This window comes from Schistocerca gregaria, chromosome 2, assembly GCF_023897955.1.
Source record: "Schistocerca gregaria isolate iqSchGreg1 chromosome 2, iqSchGreg1.2, whole genome shotgun sequence".
Lineage (NCBI taxonomy): Eukaryota > Metazoa > Arthropoda > Insecta > Orthoptera > Acrididae > Schistocerca > Schistocerca gregaria.
In genome coordinates this window covers 1,024,042,509-1,024,065,055 of record NC_064921.1, presented here as the reverse complement: position 1 = coordinate 1,024,065,055, position 22,547 = coordinate 1,024,042,509, and the positions used below count along the sequence as shown (strand labels likewise).

At 39.1% G+C, this 22,547-nt stretch overlaps 1 protein-coding gene across 1 annotated transcript in view; it reads right to left on the bottom strand.

Annotated features, from left to right (window-relative positions):
* Window positions 1–6,198: 6,198 nt before the first annotated feature.
* LOC126335534 (hepatocyte growth factor-regulated tyrosine kinase substrate) overlaps window positions 6,199–22,547 on the bottom strand; it is a 108,451-nt gene continuing 92,102 nt past the window's right edge. The window contains exons 12-15 of the mRNA XM_049998908.1: window positions 21,083–21,267; window positions 11,876–12,008; window positions 11,547–11,726; window positions 6,199–6,967 (exon numbers count right to left, since the gene is read on the bottom strand). Of these exons, the coding sequence (XP_049854865.1) occupies window positions 6,477–6,967; window positions 11,547–11,726; window positions 11,876–12,008; window positions 21,083–21,267 (989 nt within the window). The 3' untranslated portion in view covers window positions 6,199–6,476. The remainder of the gene's footprint in view (window positions 6,968–11,546; window positions 11,727–11,875; window positions 12,009–21,082; window positions 21,268–22,547) is intronic.

Here is a 22,547-nt window from a genome sequence, read left to right as displayed (position 1 = left end):
ATCTAAAACTTACCTGGAAAGATAATTAAAAAAACAATCTCATGGTGGAGGTATATTAGATCTAACGGCTACAGTTGCATCCAATCTCTTTGAGAACATCCAGGCAAACTTGCAATCCTTGGTAATCAGTAACCATGGGGCAGTTGTAGCAACAAGGTACAAACACCAACTCAAACAAGAAGGAAATTTCACATGTTCACTAAGATAAATGCAGTCCTTTCATACTTCTACCATAGGGCCTCAAAATATTTATTACTGGGCAGGAGCATGTAGAGCAACAACTGATCAAGTACTGAATACATATTGATAGGGGAGATCTTCCACTATGAATAGGCTCCATAAAGAAATGGCAACTACTGTACAATAGATAAAAAAACAAAGAATAGGGTCATTGATACAGAAATGCTATATTAAACATGCCTGGCTCTCAAAAGGGCAATGCACAAAGTTTTCAATGGTTAACATTGCAGATTCTTATCTTAGATCAAGGCAATCCGGTAGATGTAGTATTTTTTGACTTCCAGAAAGTATTTGATTCAGTACCACATCAGCACATGTTAACAAATGAACAATCATTGCAAACTTTTTGCAGATGCCTATGATAAAGTACGGAAAAAAATGACAACTATTCTATGAGATCTTAATAAGATTTCAAAGACTGACAACTTGCTTTAACTGTTCAAAAATTAGTCAATTTATACAAATACTTTGGAGTAACAATTTGTACCGATATGAAATTGATTTATCAAATAGGCTGTAAGTAAAACAGATGGCAGATTGGATCATTGATATGATGCTGGGAAACAATCAATTTACAAACCACTTGTGCAATCCATCTTAGAATATCACTCACACATATTGGCCCTATTCTAAAGGAGAAAAAGTGACAGATATTAAATGTATACAAAGAAGGGAACCACAAAGTCACAGATTTGTCCCGCAGGTCAGCATAATGTAACTGCTGAAATAGCAGTCACTTTAAGACAGATGCCAACTTCCCTATGAAAGCTTCTTGCAATGTTTCAGGATGCAACTTCAAGTGAGGAATCCAGAAGTATACAATAATTCCCTATAGACCACAGAGACAATATTTTACTTATTACAATTTACTCAAAAAATTTTAAGCGCTGTGATTGAAACCACAAGTATGTGGAATAAGTCATATAATGGGTAGTACACTCTGCTACGCACTTCACAGTGGTTTCAGAGTGTAGATAAAACATTATTCGCCCGGATAACTGCATGCATTAACACGCCACTTCCGGGATTCGAAGAGGTGCACCAGACAGATTAGTGATTAGAGTTGGTGTGCTGGCCAGCCTGGATGTGGTTTTTAAAACAGTTTCCCTACATCCAACTAGGTGAATACTGGTCTAACCAACAGTCCGCTGCAATTACACAATTTGTAAACATTTTGAAAATGTTCAAATACTTTAATTCAAAAGGGGTAGCACTGGATGCAAACAGATGGGTTACACAAATTCTGCCCACCCACGAAGAGAGGCCACCAAGGGAAGGAGGAAGGGGGATGACAGAAAGGGCATCTGGCCAAATCTAACACTAACATTGCCTTGTTCAGGTTACCATAGTGACCCCATGATGACATAGATAAATTCCATCAGTGAGTATCAAACAATGTAAAATCCAGGTTGGAATATTAAGAATAAGGAAAAGATAGATTTCTACTTACCGTAAAAATGACACTTTAAGTTGCAGACAAGCACACCGAAAAGATAGTTACACATTAGCTTTCGGCCAAAGCCTTCTTAATAAAAGGAAACACACACACATAACTACCATCTGCAGTAACTCAGAGCAGAATGCGAAGGTTATGTACAATGGAAGCAGAATTCTGGAGAGAGAAGTGAAAGGAAAGGCATAGCAGCGTATGGGTGGGAGGAGAGAAGAGTACTGTCTAGCAGAGCTTAAAGGTACTAGGCTGCCAACTGGCGCATGGTAGCGAATAAGGAGAGAAGGGGAAGGGATGCTGGTGCATTGGCAGATGAATGGCCACTGCGAAACTGTGGCCAAGAGCAAAGTAGACCACCTTGTGGCACAACACGTAATAACATGCTTGATTTCAATGGCTGCTTCGCTACTTGTGCAATCTGGAGCCTCCTTCCACTACTAGCTTTTCTGAACTGCACAGATGCGAGTTACTTTACAGTACATTCCCCACTCCCAAAATTATCCTGGCTTCAACCTATTGTTACTGCCTATTGCTACCCCCCCCCCCCCCCCCCCCCAATGAACCATGGACCATGTTGTTGGTACAGATGGCCGTACCGTAGGAGCAACCACAATGGAGGGGTATCTGTTGAGAGGCCAGACAAACGTGTGGTTCCTGAAGAGGGGCAGCAGCCTTTTCAGTAGTTGCAGGGGCAACAGTCTGGATGATTGACTGATCTGGCCTTGTAACATTAACCAAAACGGCCTTGCTGTGCTGGTACTGCGAACGGCTGAAAGCAAGGGGAAACTACAGCTGTAATTTTTCCCAAGGGCATGCAGCTTTACTGTATGATTAAATAATGATGGCGTCCTCTTGGGTAAAATATTCCGGAGGTAAAATAGTCCCCCATTCGGATCTCCAGGCGGGGACTACTCAGGAGGACGTCGTTATCAGCAGAAAGAAAACTGGCGTTCTATGGATCGGAGCGTGGAATGTCAAATCCCTTAATCGGGCAGGTAGGTTAGAAAATTTAAGAAGGGAAATGGATAGGTTAAAGTTAGATATAGTGGGAATTAGTGAAGTTCGGTGGCAGGAGGAACAAGACTTCTGGTCAGGTGAATACAGGATTATAAATACAAAATCAAATAGGGGTAATGCAGGAGTAGGTTTAATAATGAATAGGAAAATAGGAATGCGGGTAAGCTACTACAAACAGCATAGTGAACACATTATTGTGGCCAAGATGATAACGAAGCCCACACCTACTACAGTAGTACAAGTTTATATGCCAACTAGCTCTGCACATGACGAAGAAATTGAAGATATGTATGATCAAATAAAAGAAATTATTCAGATAGTGAAGGGAGACGAAAATTTAATAGCCATGGGTGACTGGAATTCTTCAATAGGAAAAGGGAGAGAAGGAAACATAGTTGGTGATTATGTATTGGGGCAAAGAAATGAAAGAGGAAGCCGCCTGGTAGAATTTTGCACAGGGCATAACTTAATCATAGCTAACACTTGGTTCAAGAATCATGAAAGAAGGTTGTATACATGGAAGAAACCTGGAGGTACTAAAAGGTATCAGATAGATTATATAATGGTAAGACAGAGATTTAGTAATCAGGTTTTAAATTGTAAACATTTCCAGGGGCAGATGTGGACTCTGACCACAATCTATTGGTTATGAAATGTAGATTAAAACTGAAGAAACTACAAAAAGGTGGGAATTTAAGGAGATGGGATCTGGATAAACTGACTAAACCAGAGGTTGTAGATAGTTTCAGGGAGAGCATAAGGGAACAATTGACAGGAATGGAGGAAAGAAATACAGTAGAAGAAGAATGGGTAGCTCTGAGGGATGAAGTAGTGAAGGCAGCAGAAGATCAAGTAGGTAAAAAGACGAGGGCTAATAGAAATCCTTGGGTAACAGAAGAAATACTGAATTTAATTGATGAAAGGAGAAAGTATAAAAATGCAGTAAATGAAGCAGGCAAAAAGGAATACAAACGTCTCAAAAATGAGATCGACAGGAAGTGCAAAATGGCTAAGCAGGGATGGGTAGAGGACAAATGTAAGGATGTAGAGGCTTATCTCACTAGGGGTAAGATAGATACCGCCTACAGGAAAATTAGAGAGACCTTTGTAGAAGAGAGAACAACTTGTATGAATATCAAGAGCTCAGATGGAAACCCAGTTCTAAGCAAAGAAGGGAAGGCGGAAAGGTGGAAGGAGTATATAGAGGGTTTATACAAGGGCGATGTACTTGAGGACAATATTGTGGATATGGAAGAGGATGTAGATGAAGACGAAATGGGAGATAAGATACTGCGTGAAGAGTTTGACAGAGCAATGAAAGAGCTGAGTCGAAACAAGGCCCCAGGAGAAGACAACATTCCATTAGAACTACTGACGGCCTTGGGAGAGCCAGTCCTGACAAAACTCTACCATCTGGTGAGCAAGATGTATGAGACAGGCGAAATACCCTCAGACTTCAAGAAGAATATAATAATTCCAATCCCAAAGAAAGCAGGTGTTGACAGCTGTGAAAATTACCGAACTATCAGTTTAATAAGTCACAGCTGCAAAATACTAACGCGAATTATTTACAGATGAATGGAAAAACTGGTAGAAGCGGGCCTTGGGGAAGATCAGTTTGGATTCCGCAGAAATGTTGGAACATGTGAGGCAATACTAACCTTACGACTCATCTTAGAAGAAAGATTAAGAAAAGGCAAACCTACGTTTCCAGCATTTGTAGACTTAGAGAAAGCTTTTGACAATGTTAACCGGAATGCTCTCTTTCAAATTGTGAAGGTGGCAGGGGTGAAATACAGAGAGCGTAACGCTATTTACAATTTGTACAGAAACCAGACGGCAGTTAGAAGAGTCGAGGGACATGAAAGGGAAGCAGTGGTTGGGAAGGGAGTGAGGCAGGGTTGTAGCCTCTCCCCGATGTTATTCAATCTGTATATTGAGCAAGCAGTAAAGGAAACAAAAGAAAAATTCGGAGTAGGTATTAAAATTCATGGAGAAGAAATAAAAACTTTGTGGTTCGCTGATGACATTGTAATTCTGTCAGAGACAGCAAAGGACATGGAAGAGCAGCTGAACGGAATGGACAGTGTCTTGAAAGGAGGATATAAGATGAACATCAACAAAAGCAAAACGAGGATAATGGAATGTAGTCAAATTAAATCGGTTGATGCTGAGGGAATTAGATTAGGAAATGAGACACTTAAAGCAGTAAAGGAGTTTTGCTATTTGGGGAGCAAAGTAACTGATGATGGTCGAAGTAGAGAGGATATAAAATGTAGACTGGCAATGGCAAGGAAAGCATTTCTGAAGAAGAGAAATTTGTTAACATCGAGTATAGATTTAAGTGTCAGGAAGTCGTTTCTCAAAGTATTTGTATGGAGTGTAGCCATGTATGGAAGTGAAACATGGATGATAAATAGTTTGGACAAGAAGAGAATAGAAGCTTTCGAAATGTGGTGCTACAGAAGAATGCTGAAGAATAGATGGGTAGATCACATAACTAATGAGGAGGTATTGTATAGGATTGGGGAGAAGAGAAGTTTGTGGCACAACTTGACCAGAAGAAGGTATCGGTTGGTAGGACATGATCTGAGGCATCAAGGGATCACCAATTTAGTATTGGAGGGCAGCGTGGAGGGTAAAAATCGTAGAGGGAGACCAAGAGATGAATACACTAAGCAGATTCGGAAGGGTGTAGGTTGCAGTAGGTACTGGGAGATGAAGAAGCTTGTACAGGATAGAGTAGCATGGAGAGCTGCATCAAACCAGTCTCAGGACTGAAGACAACAACAACATTGTTACCTACTGTTTCCACACCCTCCACCCAACAGTTTCCACACCCTCTGTCTTATCACCTCCTCCTCGTAATTTATCCCACCCTCTTTGTTTGCCGCCCTCTGCCAACATACCCGTCTATCTTTTCCCGTCCTTGCTCTTCTCCTTTTTCGCTCACCGTCTCCCCACCTCCTTGCTCCACAGCCACCTGAAACTGTGCTTGTTGGCACTCTACTCCTACAAGCTCTACTGCACAGCATTTTTCTCTCCCCCCACCCGTACCCTGCTATTCCCTCCCTTTCCCCACCTCCTCCAGATTGCTGCTTCTGTTCTACATGTCAGTTGCATTCGAGTCTGAGATGGAGGCCATGTGAGAGTGAGCTGTGCTTGCTTGTGTGAAAGAATGTGTGCGCACATTCCTGAAGAAGATTTTGGTATGACAGATTAAATAAGTTCATACTAATGCACGGGTAGACAAACTGCAGTCAGTATTAACTGTAAAAAATGAAAGCAATTTTGGATACAAGAGAGTGGTTTGATTATTTATAATTAAAACATATCCAAATTATGACAAATATTGATTTTCACATTTGTATAAGTAGTGTCAGTAATGGAGATGTGTGACACAAATTGTATCCTGAAATAGGAAGAACAAAAAACAGTAACTGTGACAGAACTACTAACTGGTGAAATATTTTACAACATGGAAACTCTAATGAAGTAATATTATAGCATGTATTTCATTTGCAAGTTTTAAGAAATACAAGAAACACTGCACTATCTGGCACATAATACATATATACAAATAAAGCAATATTTTATGAATTGGGCCACATACTGAGCATGAAAGTTATAAGATTGTCAAAAATATCAGAGTGTATGACAATCATTATTTTCATCATTTGCTACCACTTATAATTTTTTTTTAGTTACGTATAAGCAGCCAAACAGAAATTGTAAATTTATATTAACAAACACTAAATACTAATATAATTCAGTCAAAACTTATGAGTTCTGCAGTTTGGTCTTGTTTCTGATCCTGCTGTGCAGGCTGCTGCTGCTGCTGTTGTTGTTGTTGTTGTTGTTGTGGCTGTTGTTGCTGCTGTGGTTGTGGCTGTTGAGGACTGCCAGAGGAAGACCCAGGTGGTTGCTGTGGTGCCCCTGGAGCAAACTGTCCAGGTGAGATATGATTCTGAATAGGCAATGGTGGTCCCTGAATCTGAGGATTTGGCCCTTGTCCTGGTGGACCTGGCAAATTAGGCTGTGGATGAAAAGGGGGAGTAGGCTGCATCTGTCCTTGCACTCCCTGGCCAGGTAGAGGCATAGGCCCAGTTTGATTTGGCCCATGGGGTGCTATTGGACCCATAGGAGGCATGACTCCTCCAGGAAGGGCACCCTGCTGTGGTCGAACAAGTTGAGGGAGTGGTCCTGGTGGTCCCTGTACTGGAACAGGCTGTGATGGATGTGGCTGAGCTGCTGGTATACCTGCAGAACAGTTTAATCTTGCTTTAGAAACAGTCAAAGTATTAAAACATCTAAAGTCACATTAAACAAGAAGTACAAAAAGATCCAATGCAAAAGAAGTTCATATAATTATTAAAAATTAATTTTTTATTCTACTAATTTGATATCAATGCACAGTGCTAATGTGTGGAGTAGTCCAAGATTTACTTATACCTTGGCAGGGGGGGGGGATTAAAAGTTATGTAATTAACCCTTTCACAACCATGGGCATACATAGATGCCCAGCAAGTAGAATGCCCAGACAGCTAGGGGTGTACACGTACACCTCGGTGGTGGAACGTCCAGATGTGAAGGGCATTCATTTATGCTAGACTAGAAGGAATACCTGAAGGCCAAGGTCACTGAGGCACACCCAGGTGCAGGAGCAGGTAAATAAGCACAACAGAACTGCAACTTGCTGTTGTCTGCATTTTAACATTCCTGCCAGGACTGTCATTATCTGCTCTTTTTGGCAATATCGGAAAGCACCACATCTTTTACCTCCTCCTGAGCCCTTTTTACATACTAGTCATGCACTGGGTCAGTTTCCACATTTGATGAAAAGAAACATTAACCTTTGCAATATTGGGATATAATTTATCAGGCAAGAGAATCAAGGAAATCCTCATAAAAGCACTGATAAAGACAGTAATGATACTTTCAACCTTTCTTCAGATGAAGATCTGTATATGTGTGAACATACTGCTGATTCTTCAACACTACCAGCAACTTTTCAGAAGATTTTTCTTCTGGAGACAGAAATGAAGGTGAAATAGTAAGCAAAGTCTAAATGACTTGTTGAATCATTGAAGTCTATTCATATAGTGCTAAATGTGTTCACAAAATGGTGGAATTTTCCCATACATAAAAAAATGATGTATGGGAAAATGCCACCATTTTGTGAACACATTTAGCACGTTACGAAACAACTTCAATGACTCAACAAGTCATTTAGACTTTTTATTTTATGTCATTTGAGTTTGTTTCTGCCATTTGTAAAGAGATAAATAATTATTACATATTTCTTACTGAAAAAATGATGACAGTACCCAGCAGGTTAGCAAGATGGAAGCATATAAAGCCTGCAGAATTTTATTACTTCTTGGCATGTTCCCTGCTAATGTGAACAACTAATAAGTTAGAGGTGAGATAATATTGGTCAACAGATTATTTGCTTTAAACACCAATATTTTCACAGTACAAACTGATTCTGTATTTATTGCTCTTTAGTGACAATTTGGCCACATCTCAAGATATTCTTGCAAAAGTACAGCTCACTGTAGAGCACACATCACAAGTATTTTGTGAGGCCACAGTCCCTTCTGAAAATGTAGTAATAGATGAATGTCTGCTACTTGTCAAAGGAGGGCTCCAATTTAAGCAATATATACCAAAGCAATATATAGCTGCTATAGTATTAAACTTTTTTTGTTGTGTATAAAGTAATTATATTCTAGATTATATTGTCTACATTGGTGCTGCTATAGAAACTGAATCTGGAAATGCTGAATGGAGAAAATCAAGTGAGGTTGTGAATTTGTTATTACCAAACCTTAACAAATGTCATACTATTTATTTAGAGAATTGGTATTCAAGCCCAGAATTATTCCCTAGGCTCCATTAGAAATTTACTAATGTCACTGGAACAGTACGAAAAACACAAAACATTTATCACCGATTGTTGACAAACTGACTACAGGGGAAATACAAGTCAAGTCCTGTGAAATATTGTTGGTTCTACAATACCAGATTTTTCTCAAACTGAGTATAAGGAATATAAAACAGGCCAAAGTGAACAGAAATCCACTTGTGTGGTGAGCTGCACTAAGTCAGTGGGTGCTGTTGATAACCCGGACACGATGTTAAATTCTGTACAGTGCATCCAAAAGACAATGAAGTTGTTAGACTGACTTGGGTGTGCTGAATGCAAAGACAGTTTTTGAATATAAATGAACGGAACACATCACTGGTGAAATTCCACTTGGAACTAATCTGCCACCCACTGGGTCAATTTAATGGACAAACATGTAATCTGCCATCTGCTGGGTAAATTTAATGTACAAACATGTAAAACTGAGATTCCACAGACAATAAAACCAGAAACTCCATTTTGACTGTAAAATAAAAAGGAATTATCCAGGATTCCTCAGAGGAACAGAGAAACAAGAGATTCTGCAGAGACATTGTATAATATGTACTGCTAATTCACATTGAAAAATGACATGCAAATGATGCAAAAAGTACGATGTTGCTCTTTGCATGGTGCCACACTTTGAAAAATATTACACACTAGGGAAATCTTAAGCGATTTCTGTAAGTGTGTATGCTTCACGAAAAGGAAAGTAAAATTAATAAACACAAAAATGAAAAGAAAATAAAGGTTTTTAACATAGCCAGCAGGAGTACAAAGCCTGCATAAAAAATGAGGATGGGAAACCACAAAACTAAATTGAGCTGAATGTGACAAACGGAAAGAGAAATTAGATGACAGGAGGCAGATTGAATTTTTTACTGTGGAGGACAGAGCTTAGGCTTTAATTACAAATGAGACATTAGGCTACCACAAAATGAGTTATACCAAAATTTTCCTTTTTACATTCTGCATCAGCTATATATTTGTTTTAAAGTTCAATAGTTATTATTTATTTATGACAAGAGTAAAGATTGTTTGAGTTCTGAGCGTCTTCAGTATGAACTGCTCTCTTATAAAAAAACATACCTTGAAACATGTTTGTTCGATGTTAATGAAATTGTATTGGGTTGTAGGCGAAAATATTATACAATTTTTAGTAACAAATACAAAAGTTTCTGTCATTTTTCTAAGGTACCTTTTTCTTAGCTAAGGGTAAAACTACAACAGAAAGTGGAGTTTAGTTTTGTAGTTATCAGAAACTGCAACCACCTTACAGTGGCGGTATTGATTTTATAAAGAGTATTTGTACATGCACCGGAACGAAATACTAGCCGACAGTGGCCATAGCCTGCAGCGGTTGTTGATTGAGTCAGCTGCCCTGCAGCCAGGTGGACAATACGTTCACCCCATCAGCCAAAGAGGGTGGACAGGACACTCAGCCCTTGCAGCCCCTAGGGGGTTAATATTTTTTTTTTTGTCTGCCATCCTGGTACACACCAAAATTCCACAGTATAGCACTGTAGCATGCTGCTAAAGAAACCAAAACGAAATGGACAGTCAGTTGTTGAAATGAAGTACCGTGCAGTAATTCACTTCTGAAAGGGCTGAGAATGAACTTCTACACAATACCTCACTTTATCAATGGGCTGTGCCATTTTGTTTTGGTGCATCTAGCAGCATGCAACAGTGCTGTGGCCTGGAGAATTCAATGTGTACCAGCACTGTATAAGGGGCAATCAAATAAAACTGAGACTGGCAGGGAAAAGTATGTAAAGTGCTTATTATTTGAAAAGCAATTGCCATGACCATTAAAACATTCACCCCAATGTCGTCAATGCCTTAATGGAAAAATGTTTGTAGTTCCCTAAGGAACCAAGATTGTACCCAGGTGTCCGCCTCTTCATCCAAGGCAGATCGGCTGCCACCAACATCTTTCTTAAGGGTTCCAAAAACATGGAAATCACACAGGGACAGATTGGAACTGTATGGAGGACATGTGAGGACATCCAGTGAAACTTTTGCAGCATAGTCGAAACTGTCATTCTGTTGCAAAATGATGCCTGTCCGTATGCGGTCAAGGTTTTTCGACTAGCCTGCAGAAGTTTCACTAGGAATCCCTTACACTTCCTTCATACAGTCCCGATCTCTCCCCCCTCCCCCCCACCAATGCAATTTCCATATTTTTGGAGCCCTGAAGAAAGATAGTCATGGCCATCAGTCTGCTTCAGTTGAAGAGGTGCACGTCATGCCTGGTTATGTAGCCAGTGGCAAAAGTTTCCCATGATGGCAGTGAGCAGTCTTGTCTCAGAGTGGGATAAATGTAATTAGCAGTCATCACAGTTACTTTTGAAATAATAAGCAGTTTATTTACCTTTTTCCATAGGTTTCGTTTTTATTTTGCTGCCCCATATAGATATGTAAACAAACTATAAATCAATGAATTAACTTTTTTTTTTAAATTGATAATAGTATTTTATGACTACCTCTATATGCAGGGACAGTTGGCCATTTCTTCTCATAATGTTCTCCCTTTCAAAGTGCTGCTGGCTTGTAACTAGGGCATAGTTTATAAAATCTGGCCCTTTCAACTGAGCTATAGTCGAGCAGCAGTCACAAGTGCTGTCATATTTATACCATGCTACATCAAGAGTTCCAAAAGATTTACCGAAGAGATTGCAATCAAATGGAGCTAGGTGATGTGATTAAATATAGCCATCCAATTTTATTTTATTTTGTCCATGGTTTTCAGTAACTGAAATGAGACCTCAAATATAATGCATAATTGACAAGTACGTTCTGCACTGCATTTGAGCCAGGGGTACCAAAATTTGTAATGAAATGTCAGATGAATGTAAAAAAGACTTAAAGTCATTTCAGTTTAGCTCATTATAATGTAAAACAGTTCATCTAACCAATTGTAAAAATTACCTGGCAAAGTATAATGTGGATATTCTTGAAATGATTGTGGGCCCTGAACTGGAGCACCTGTTGTTACTGGTGGTGGTGCACCAGTAAACATCTGCCCACCAGGTGGCATACTAGGCGGTCCATAATGTGTATGCACAGGAGAACTCTCAGGCCCCGATGGAGGATAAGTTTGGTGAGGACCTAAAATATCGAAGTCATCATTTGGAATTATAGTTTAGTCACAGTACTGAATGAAGAATATAATCAGAAGTAATTAGAAAAATTGACATCTTAAGCACAAGAAGACGTATAGAAAATAGTAAGTTAAAGAATAACTAGTAAGGCTATACCTGGTGCACCCACGTATGGTGGCATTCCATAGGGAAGTGATCCTCTCATGTACTGCTGCTTCTGTTGTTCTTGTCTCATTTGCATTTCTCGTTCTTGCTCTTGTATTCTCTGCAAAGCTAATTGTCGCTGGTACTGTAAAAGTGGGAGACCACATGGCGTCAGTGCACACTTACATGAAAATATTTCAGTATTTAAATTTGAACACACCAATCACAGATGCTTAAGAAGGAAAGATCAGAAAGATGGAAGAAAGGCTTCACATTTTATTTCTTGGTGCAATTATGTCTCCAGATTCGTTAAACACATGCTTACAAACATTATGAATTAAATGACAAAGTCACATCCATAGTAGTGTGTAATTTAGCAACACGTGAAATCTGTGTTATCACCGTCACAACTGGGCAAGGGGAAAGGGGGGGGGGGGGGAATCGCTAAAACAGCATCTCTGGATTTGTACCTATGTCACGGTGGTATGTAACTGCTTTCGTCTACAAGTTCTGTGTAAACAAAGCTGTACTTTACCTGATGTTAAATGATTTACTAATTGTTGCCACACATTTTCAGATGCTGAAAACCTACAAAATGCTTGAGACAGGTACTTATGGAATCTTAAAGATGTCTATAAACATTCAAGAGGACTTACACATTGATTACAAGCAAATAAATGGTGGAATTTCTTCAGACATGTGACACAATGTTTCACTTTTTTTCTTTAATACAGTTTTGGTATACTGTAAATACTTTAGGAGTAAAGGAGATCACCAATGAAAAGCAGAAGTGTTGAGTCGTTGACAGGTGCACACACAAAAAAGAAAACTTGCTAGCTTTCAGAATAATTCTATTTCAAGCTAGCGCATGTGCATGCACTCATGCATGCCCTTCGTATAAAATATTTATATGCCAAGATGGATAAAAACTCTGAATGTGGAAGTGTTTGCAACCAGTTTTTCTGTGACACTTCTGAGCATGCATATGGTGTGGTCTAGTGTGTCACCAACCTATAAATATTGAGTTCCCATCCAACCGATGTGTACCAAAAGCAGACTAGCACCCAATAGGGTGGGGGGTGTTTACACTGCCATGACAAACTGCAAGTAGGATTAATGGGATGAGACTCATACATTACTAATGCAAGACTAGCACCACAGACACATGTAGCACAACTCTTTTGACTGATTGTGTGGTGACTCAAGGTCATGGAGTTTTAATTTATTTATTTACAGGTCAAGTTACAGACCAAATTGAGGAGCAAATCTCCAAGAGGTCATGGGACGTGTCAGTACATGAAATTAGAACATATAAGTAATAGATAAAAACAAAATGTTTATGAATTCGATAAAAGTCAATCCATAAGTTTAAGTAAATGCAATCAACAATATAACAAGAATCAGCTTAATTTTTTCAAGGAACTCCTCGACAGGAGGAGTGACCCATGAGGAAACTCTTCAGTTTCAATTTGACAGCATGTGGATTAGTGCTAAGATTTTTGAATTCGAGTGCCAGCTTATTGAAACCAGATGTAGCAGTATACTGCACACCTTTCTGCACAAGAGTTAAGGAAGTCTCTTTCTGCACAAGAGTTAAGGAAGTCTGATCCAAATGCAGGTTTGATTTCTGCCAAGTATTAATTGAGTGAAAGCTGCTTATTTTTGGGTACAAGCTAATATTGTTAGCAAGAAATGACAGTAAGGAATATATATATACTGAGAGGCCAACGTAAAAATACCCAGACTCATGTCAAGGGTTGACAAGAGGTTCGTGAACTTTTACCACTTATTGCCCAAACCGCGCCCGTTTCTGAGCCAAAAATGTCCTTTTAGAATGGGAAGAGTTACCCCAAAATATAATACCATATGACATAAGTGAATGAAAATAAGCAAAATAGACTAATTTTTGACAAGAACCTGAATGTGGGCTTTTGACGACAGTTTACTATCTATCTTAACACCTAGAAACTTGAACTGTTTTCACTAATCGTATGCCCATACTGTGAAATTAAAACATCATGTTTTGTTGAATTGTGTGTTAGAAAAACTGAGTCTTACTGTGATTTAGCATTAAGTTATTTTCAACAAAGCCTGCACTATTTGAAATATTTGAAACCAAGCCAATGTTGCACATGACATCCTTTATTACCAAGCTAGTGTCATCAGCAAACAGAAATATTTTAGAGTTATCTGTGATATTAGAGGGCATATCATTTGTATAAATAAGGAACAGGAGTGGCCCAAACACTGATCCCTGGGGCACCCCTCACTTGACCATAACCCCACTCAGACCACACATCACAACCATTATCAACATTGTGAATAATGACCTTTAACCGTCTGTTGCTAAAGTACGAGGTGAACCAATTGTTAGCTACTCCCCGTATTCTGTAAGGGTCCAACTTCTGGAGCGATATTTTGTGATCAACACAATTAAAGGCCTTAGTTAAATCAAAAAATATGCCTAGCATTTGAAACCTTTTGTTCAACCCATTCAGTACCTCACAGAGAAAAGAGAATACAGCTTTTTCAATTGTTAAACGACTTCTAAAGCAGAACTGTACATTTGATAGCAAATCGTGTGATATAAAATGATCAGTTATCCTTACATACACAGCCTTTTCAATAACTTTAGCTAACACTGATGGCACAGAAATAAGTCTAAAATTGTCTGCATTATCCCTTTCTCCCTTTTTATACTTCTGAGAACTTTAATCATTCGGGAAACTGACCATTCCTAAACGAAAAATTACAAATATGGATAACATGTGCAACACAGTACTTAAATATTCTGCTCGACACACTATCATACCCATGAGAGTCCTTAGTCTTCAGTGAATCAATTACTGACTCAATCTCCCCCTTGTCTGTACCACGGAGGAGTATTTAAGACGTCAATCTCTGAAAGGCATTTACCAAGAAAGTTAAACGATTCCCCGTCGAAACTAAATTTTTATTTAATTCACTAGCAATGTTCAGAAAATGATTGTTAAATACTGGACATATATCTGATTTATCAATAAGAGAAATATTTTTACTACGAACAGACACTTCCTTCACAACTGATCATGTGGTTTTAATTTTATCCTGTGAATTAACTATTCTATTTGCACACCATATACTCTTTGCCTTCCGAATAACATTTTTAAGCATCTTAAAATACTGTTTGTAATGGGCTACTGTAGCTTGATTGTGGCTACTTCTAACATTTTGATGGTAATTCGCACTTTGTTCTACATGATATCCTTATCCCACTAGTCAGCCACCTGGGCTACCTATTACTGCTAGTACCCAATTTAGAACATTCTAATGGGAAGCAACACTCTAAGAGCATGTGTTACGGAAAGCATTATATTTATCATCTATGTTATCAGTGCTATAAACATCCTGCCACTCTTGTTCCTTGACAAGGTTTAAAAAACTCTCTATTGCTGTTTGATTAACTTTCCTACATAGTTTTTAATTACACTTGACATTAGTTTGAGTACAAAAGTTTATTAGATCGTTATTTTGCCACTAACAGCATGAAACACCTCTGAAAACTATTAAATTTAGTAACTGTATAACAGTGCACAAATAAGTTTGTCAGTACGAAGCTTTATAGCTGCTACAGCTGCAATTGCACGCTGCAAAATGTAAACACACTACTGAGGCGTGAGGTGGATGAACGATGTAAGTACACTCACAAATAACAGACCACCCGAGCCAGTAACAAATGAAGAAAGACTTAGATTAATGAAAATCCACTAATAAGTTACTTTTACAGTAACTATTAACACAAATAAACTTTAAAATAAGTAACTGAGGATTAAAACTTTATAAAATATTGACGAGTGATTTCAACAGCAGTCCAGTACAAGTCACGTCAAGCCAAAGACCAGTACTTCAAAAACTTTTGTATGCAAGTACACAATCGGGTCACAGAAATTAACAAGTATACTTCGCCATCTCAGTGGAGGGACTGTCCACACCGAGACAAGCCTGCAGATCATCTGCCAAGAGGACAAATGCATCAAACCTTACATGCAACACACATGTAGTGGCATTAGCTGCTTTGGTTTTCACACCAGCTCTGTCTGAGGCCAAAAGAGGATCACAAGTATACTGCACCTCTTTCTTTACTGGAAAATAAACACTCAAATGTGTATCTACTGGTCCTCTTTATGGAGATACTATCATATGATACCGTGTCCTTACAATTTTTCCAGTAGTGACCTGCTACAATTAGTAGCTCAAAGGGGAGTTCATCACATCCTTCGGTAGGCTCAACCAGCTGTACGAGGGTGTGGTGACAAGTAGTGCCTCCTGATGTTTTGTGTGAAAACTTACCGCTTTTTAAATAAAATAAACTTTATTGACATTCTACATCTTTATTCTTCTTGTCTACATATTTCTCAACTCATCTTGGCGAGGATTACATTTCTCCCAATGAGAGACCACTGTCACTGTAGAACCATTTGCTGCACTGCTTCATTACTATGTAAGTGAAGTCCTCCATGGTGATTTCAAGTTTTGGATCCCAATTCTGATGGTATTGTCACCTGCCCTACGCAGGCAACTCTGAGCTTTATCACACACTTTTAGGTTAGCACCGCCATTTCCTTTATTATTTGCATGCACAACTCAAATGTCACACATTACTGATGTCAATATAATCATCACTGGGCACATTTTTCATTCTTCTATAGATCTCAATGAAGGCACATTTTCTGCGATTAGAAACAACAAAGTTATGTTACACCCCGCCATGTTGCAAGTCACAATTTGGAGCCCTCTAGTGGCAGAGGGTTGCAACTTTGATCAGCAAAGTGGGAAAGTTGACTGACTAATACACATGCATGTAATACCTCAACTGATAGAATAAAAAAAAATCAGAGGCATTACTTTTTAGCAGGCCCTCACAATTTTCTTATGTATTGCTTTTTGAACTCTTGAGGTACTGACAGATGTCTTGAAAAAGACTGAGAACTCTCTAATGTGATAACTGTAAAGTGAGCATTGTTCTATGTGCTTCTCAACATCAGGCAGACCAGCTGACGCTAAGCCTGCTGCAGTGAATGAAGATTCAAAGGTATGTCAGTGGATGATTCGCAACAACTTCTAGCTTTATATTGCTGTCTAATGATCTGCTGATGAAGCTAGATTGGCTGCTACCATCTAAAACACAAGTTTTAAGTCTACTGACACCTGTAGGTCTGTTACTGAAACACCAGCTGTCTGGAACTGAGTTAGTACTAAACAAACAGTATTCATATTGCCAACTGAATTTCGTTCAGCAGGAGTAGCCAAAGAAGTAGGCAATTCTGAATCGCTGCAGACTGATTTGTGATTCTCTCTCTCTCTCTCTCTCTCTCTCTCTCTCTCTCTCTCTCTCTCTCTCTCTCTCAACAGAGACATTCTTTCTACAGTCTTTTACTGAATGACCCTCATTGAGGGAAAAAAAGCACCTACTAATGGATCTCAAAATTTTGAGGTGGTCATAAACACCCTTCACCTTCTCACACTCTTGCATCCAGTGACCACACTGTTTGCAAAACACACAGTAGGCTTCTACCTACAATATGGATCTGTGTTCTGTACGTCATAACTCAGAAATTTGAGAGCCGCTCTGTACAGTGCAATTTTAATTGGTCTGCAAGTTCCCCAACGATCTTTTGCACCAACAGGGCTTTATCTATTAATTTAAGGATGTTCCCCTCTGAAAATTGTTCCCTCTTTACATGGATTATCCAGTGACAACATATACCTTCTAGGAAAGCATGAGGTATCTTTGGATCTAAGGGGTGATCTTAAGCCTACTGCTTGCAAAAATTAAATGTGCTTACTGCATTCGAAAAGGTTTAGAGATTCTGGGGTATCAGATATTACAGGTGTGACATCTTCCAGTTACTTAAGAAGCACCAGCATAATTCTATTTCTATCACTATAATGTCCACATAAAATTTCCTTGGTTTGCTTATAATTTCCTTGGTTTGCTTATAATCAATTGCAGTTACAGCAATGGCTTGCAACAAATTCTTGGGTTCCCCCTCCAGATACCCTTAAAGACATACAGATTTATTGATAGTTAATAAGTCTGGGTATGTGTAGACAGAGGAACTGAATTGTTCTCAGAAAAGATTCCAATGCTCAATGTCATCAGAAAGTATATCTATTTGATCAGTGGCAGTCTAACACTGTAATTACATGAATGTGTATAATCATCAGAATGCATCCTAACCTGTCTGCTGTGCCACCTAAATGTCTGCCCTCAGCACTGTATTTTGCCTTCAGAATCACCTACTTCAAAGAGTTTGTAAAGTCTTCACATGCTATGATGTCAGCTTCATATTCTGTGTCAACAAGCGAGTCTTGGATTGCATCATCAATGATCACTAACTAGCTATAGTTTCCTGCAACAGACTGCTAATGTAAAATGAACAAATTTATTTGTCTTCCTAAGCAGGTAACACTGAAAATTGTTTTTCTCACTTGCATGTCAAATTAGACACACAATCGATTCTTTCAAAACCATTTCTAACATTTAGTTTTAATTGTGGCATTGCTAGCAGATGGCAACAATTAAAACTAAATATGAGCAATGATACTGAAAGGTATTCTATGAGGAAGTGGAAGGTACAGCTGCTTGAGCTAGGACACTGGATGTGTTCTTCATAACTCACTTTCCTCAATACACTGTGGCACATGACACAGACCAAGAGATTATAGTTAATCAACATGGAAAAACCGTAAATCTGCCAGAGAATGTGTTGATTTCAAAAGAATCTAGGGGATAGTGGAGTGTTAACCATTCATGTCATCAGCCCCAAATGGAATCTTTCCAGCTCTACTGCAACATGCAAGAAGAGGTATTAATTACATTTCTACGTAGACTGTTTAGGTCAGCCTAGCAGCAGGAATAACTGCTAATGCTTGGAGGACAGTGAGCATTGCCTTCATTCCAGAGCCAGCAAGAACTGATCATACGAAGGCAAAGGATGTGAGACTGATCAGTCTATCTTCCTTTCTTCTAAATGCATTATAAAAACTAGTTATTGTGTGTGTTAGAGAAAAGAGCTTAACTGAAGTTCCTCTACATGTAAACCAATGTGCAGACCAACTACGCAAATATGTGAAACAGCACTTCACTAACTTGTTGGGAAGGTAAAAAAAAGCTCTACACTTTCAGGAAATTGCTCTCGGTATCTTACTGGGTATTGAGGGGGTTACTAAGGTACAACATTCAAATCCACGGTTATATCTGCAGAAGAGCATGGTGCTGAAACTGCCATATGCTAAATGGAAGAAAGGTAGAAGCCACCACGATGAACGAGAAAGTGATGATCAACGCCACAAGGGGGTGTCTGCGAGGAGGGGTTTTGTCCACACTACTGCGGGGGTGTCTGCGAGGAGGGGTTTTGTCCACACTAGTGCGGAATCTTGAGGTGAATGAATTCATTGTAGACCTAAATACTAGAGGCTACTTTTACCAAGGATATCCAGATGGTTTAGTCATGGTAACACTTGGAAAATTTTGTAACTGTTACAATAATGGCACAATGTTCACAGAACAGTGTGCAAAACTGTTGCACAAAATAATATCTAAATAATATCTAAGGGTCAGCCCCCAAGAAAACTGTTGTACCATTCATGATGAAGCATATCCAGTACACATACTGGAATCTCAAGCTTCTCAAGAAAACTCTGCCGGTAGACGGGGTAGTAAACTGTCTAGGTGTAATCCTGGACACAAAACTGCCATGGACCTCTTATAAAGAATGTGTGTTTCAAGGCAGAAAGAGCTCTTTTGAGCACTGAAACAGCCTGTGGTAAAAACTGGGGTCTAAACTCCAGGAATACATGCTGGATATACACCACTTATTACCAAAAACAACAATCTGGCAGAATAAAGTAGAACAGATAGTGGCTGCTAAGGGGGTTTGCAATATGCAGAGATTGACCTGCTTAGGCATAACTTGCCAAATTAGCAACACACTTATGGCTGTGGTGGAGACTGCTGGACATGCCGCCATTACATCTATGGGTTACAGTGGAGGCAGTAACAGCAATATACAGGTTAAAAATAGGAAATATCTGAATACCTTTAGGACATCCAAAATCCCACAGCAAAATTGGGAATGTAGTAAATATAACAATGGTTGGGAAAAATGCTGGCTATTTGTACAATAACTTTCAGCTGCTTCAATAAAACTTTCAACATAACAACTGGAAGTTGGGAGCAGCGGAATAATGAACCCCAAGACACCATGTGGGAGTCAGTATGGTTTACTGACAGATTGTAAACAGACAAATGTGCTGGAGTTGGGGTATACGAGGTACAACCTAGTCTAGAGTGTGCAGTTTCTCTAGGGAAGCTGGCAATGGTATGCTAGGAAAAATACCCACTGTCAGGGTATGCATGGAGCAGAATTTATGTAGGTGCTATGAAGGTCGTAGCATCTGCATTTATTCAAACAGCCAAGCAGCTCTGAAATCTCCATTAGCCCCTGCAATGAAATCAAGGACCATTGGAGGCTGCTATGAAGCCATTGTGTGAGTGGTGCAAAGCAACATGGTAAACCTGGTGTTCGCAGGAGAGCTTCTGTAAAGTTTGGAAGGTAGGAGACGAGATACTGGCAGAAGTAAAGGTGTGAGTACCGGGCCTGAGTCGTGCTTCGGTAGCTCAGTTGGTAGAGCACTTGCCCGTGAAAGGCAACGGTCCTGAGTTCGACTCTCAGTCAGGCACACAGTTTTAATCTTCCAGGAAGTTTCATATCAGTGCACACACTGCTGCAGAGTGAAAATCTCATTCTGAAGACCACAGTTGGTTTCATCCAACTGCATTAATCAAATCAAATAAACAGATGTCAACAATTGAGAAATCTTAATATTAAACATCCTTGCCAGAGGTCACCTTTGTGCTGGTTATGTAATTTAACTATTACTCTTCTACCTCTTACTCAAATATTGCTCCAAGAGCTAGTATACTTACAATAAGCTGATACATTACAATAATAACTGGGAGTAAGATGAAAGTAGCAATGCTTAAACAACTTAACTGAGAGCAAGCATTGTATGTTACAAAAGAAGAAATTCTGCCATTTAGTTCCTTGTAATTTCTGTAAAGTCCTCTAGTCCTATGAAAATAAAGTTAACAACAAAAACAACCACCACCACTAATAACCCTATACTTCCATAATGTTGTTGCTCAGTTCAAATATAATTTAGTATAAAACAAACCTGCAAATATTCTTGTTTCTTCTTGCGCATTATTTCAAGTTTGTGAGCCATCTGGAGTTGTCTAATACGCTCTGCTTCTTCTGCTTGCCTTCTCAGCTTCTCTCTGTGTTCTTCCCGCAATGCATCTAGAGCGGCTCTTGCATCTTTCACTTGTGCTAGCTTGTCCTGAAGTCCTTCGTAATACACTGACAGGAAAAATAGATGCTTAGTGAAAGCAATTTTGACTAACACATTGAGAAAAAATAGCAATTATGATTTATCTGACTCATAATACCCTGATAAGGCTATAGCCCGGTTCATATTATCAAATTATGGAACATTTCATGTAAAAACGGCTAACATCATGTGCCAAAAGTTATCGTAGTTTGTTACTTAGTTAGTAGGTCATATTCATGATGAATGTTACAATATGAAATGTATCAACCGAACAAAAGATTACAGAGACAATAAAAAGATATTTCTATGGCTATATGCTGACAATTTACAGATCTATTATTTACTGCTTATTTTAGTTCAACAACTCATCTATGGCACAGAAAGTGTTTTGCCACAGAGAAAAACCTTTAATCTGCACTCAAAATCGTTTCTGCCATGTTGTAGACATTTTATTTCACAAGGTAAATTGTCAGAGTTTCATAACTATCTATTTCATCCCTTTCTGTACCAAAGTTTGTTCACTATTGGGGACAAGAATGTACCCAGGTATGAACTGCAAAGTCCGAGGGGGTTAATCATTCAGTTTCATGGTCAATGATTAAATAGTTCCGAGATTTCATGACGCTTCTGTGAGCATCTGCTGTTGCTCTGTTTCCATGACATGTTCTGGTTTCAGCCGTCTGCTCATATAGCTGATAGTGCAGTTTAGTTACCGCAGGTAACTTCTGGTAGAATGAAAATATTTTAGGAGTAAAGGAAGCCACTCACCAAAAATCAAAAGTGTTGAGTCGTCGACAAGTCCGCACAAAAAAGAAAGAAAACTTGCTAGCATTCAGAATAAAACCTTTATCAAGCTAGAGGACAAATACACTTGCAAAACACATGCACATATATGCATATGCATATAAAATAGTTCCCAGACTGGCCCAACATGTAATGACGGTGGAAGAAACCAATTGCGCCATCAGAAATTTATAAAACGGTTTTGTTGTTGGAAAAAACAAAAGCCTTTGTCGATGTTCCATGAATAAAGATGATCGAGACAATGCTGAAGACACCACTAAATGAGACAAGTCTGTGGAGAACTGCAATGGATGGCAAAATTGTCAACAAAAAGGGAGCCAGAGATGCCCAGCGGGACACAGGCCATTATAGGGTTACTTGCAAAAGCAAAGAGGATGATGCCCCGGAAAGAACCCTGAGGCACATCGTTTTCCTAGATAAAGGTGCCTCACAAGGCACAACCCACTTGTACCTTGAAAACTTGGTCTTTTAAAAATTCCTGAAGGAAATGGAGCAGGCAACCACA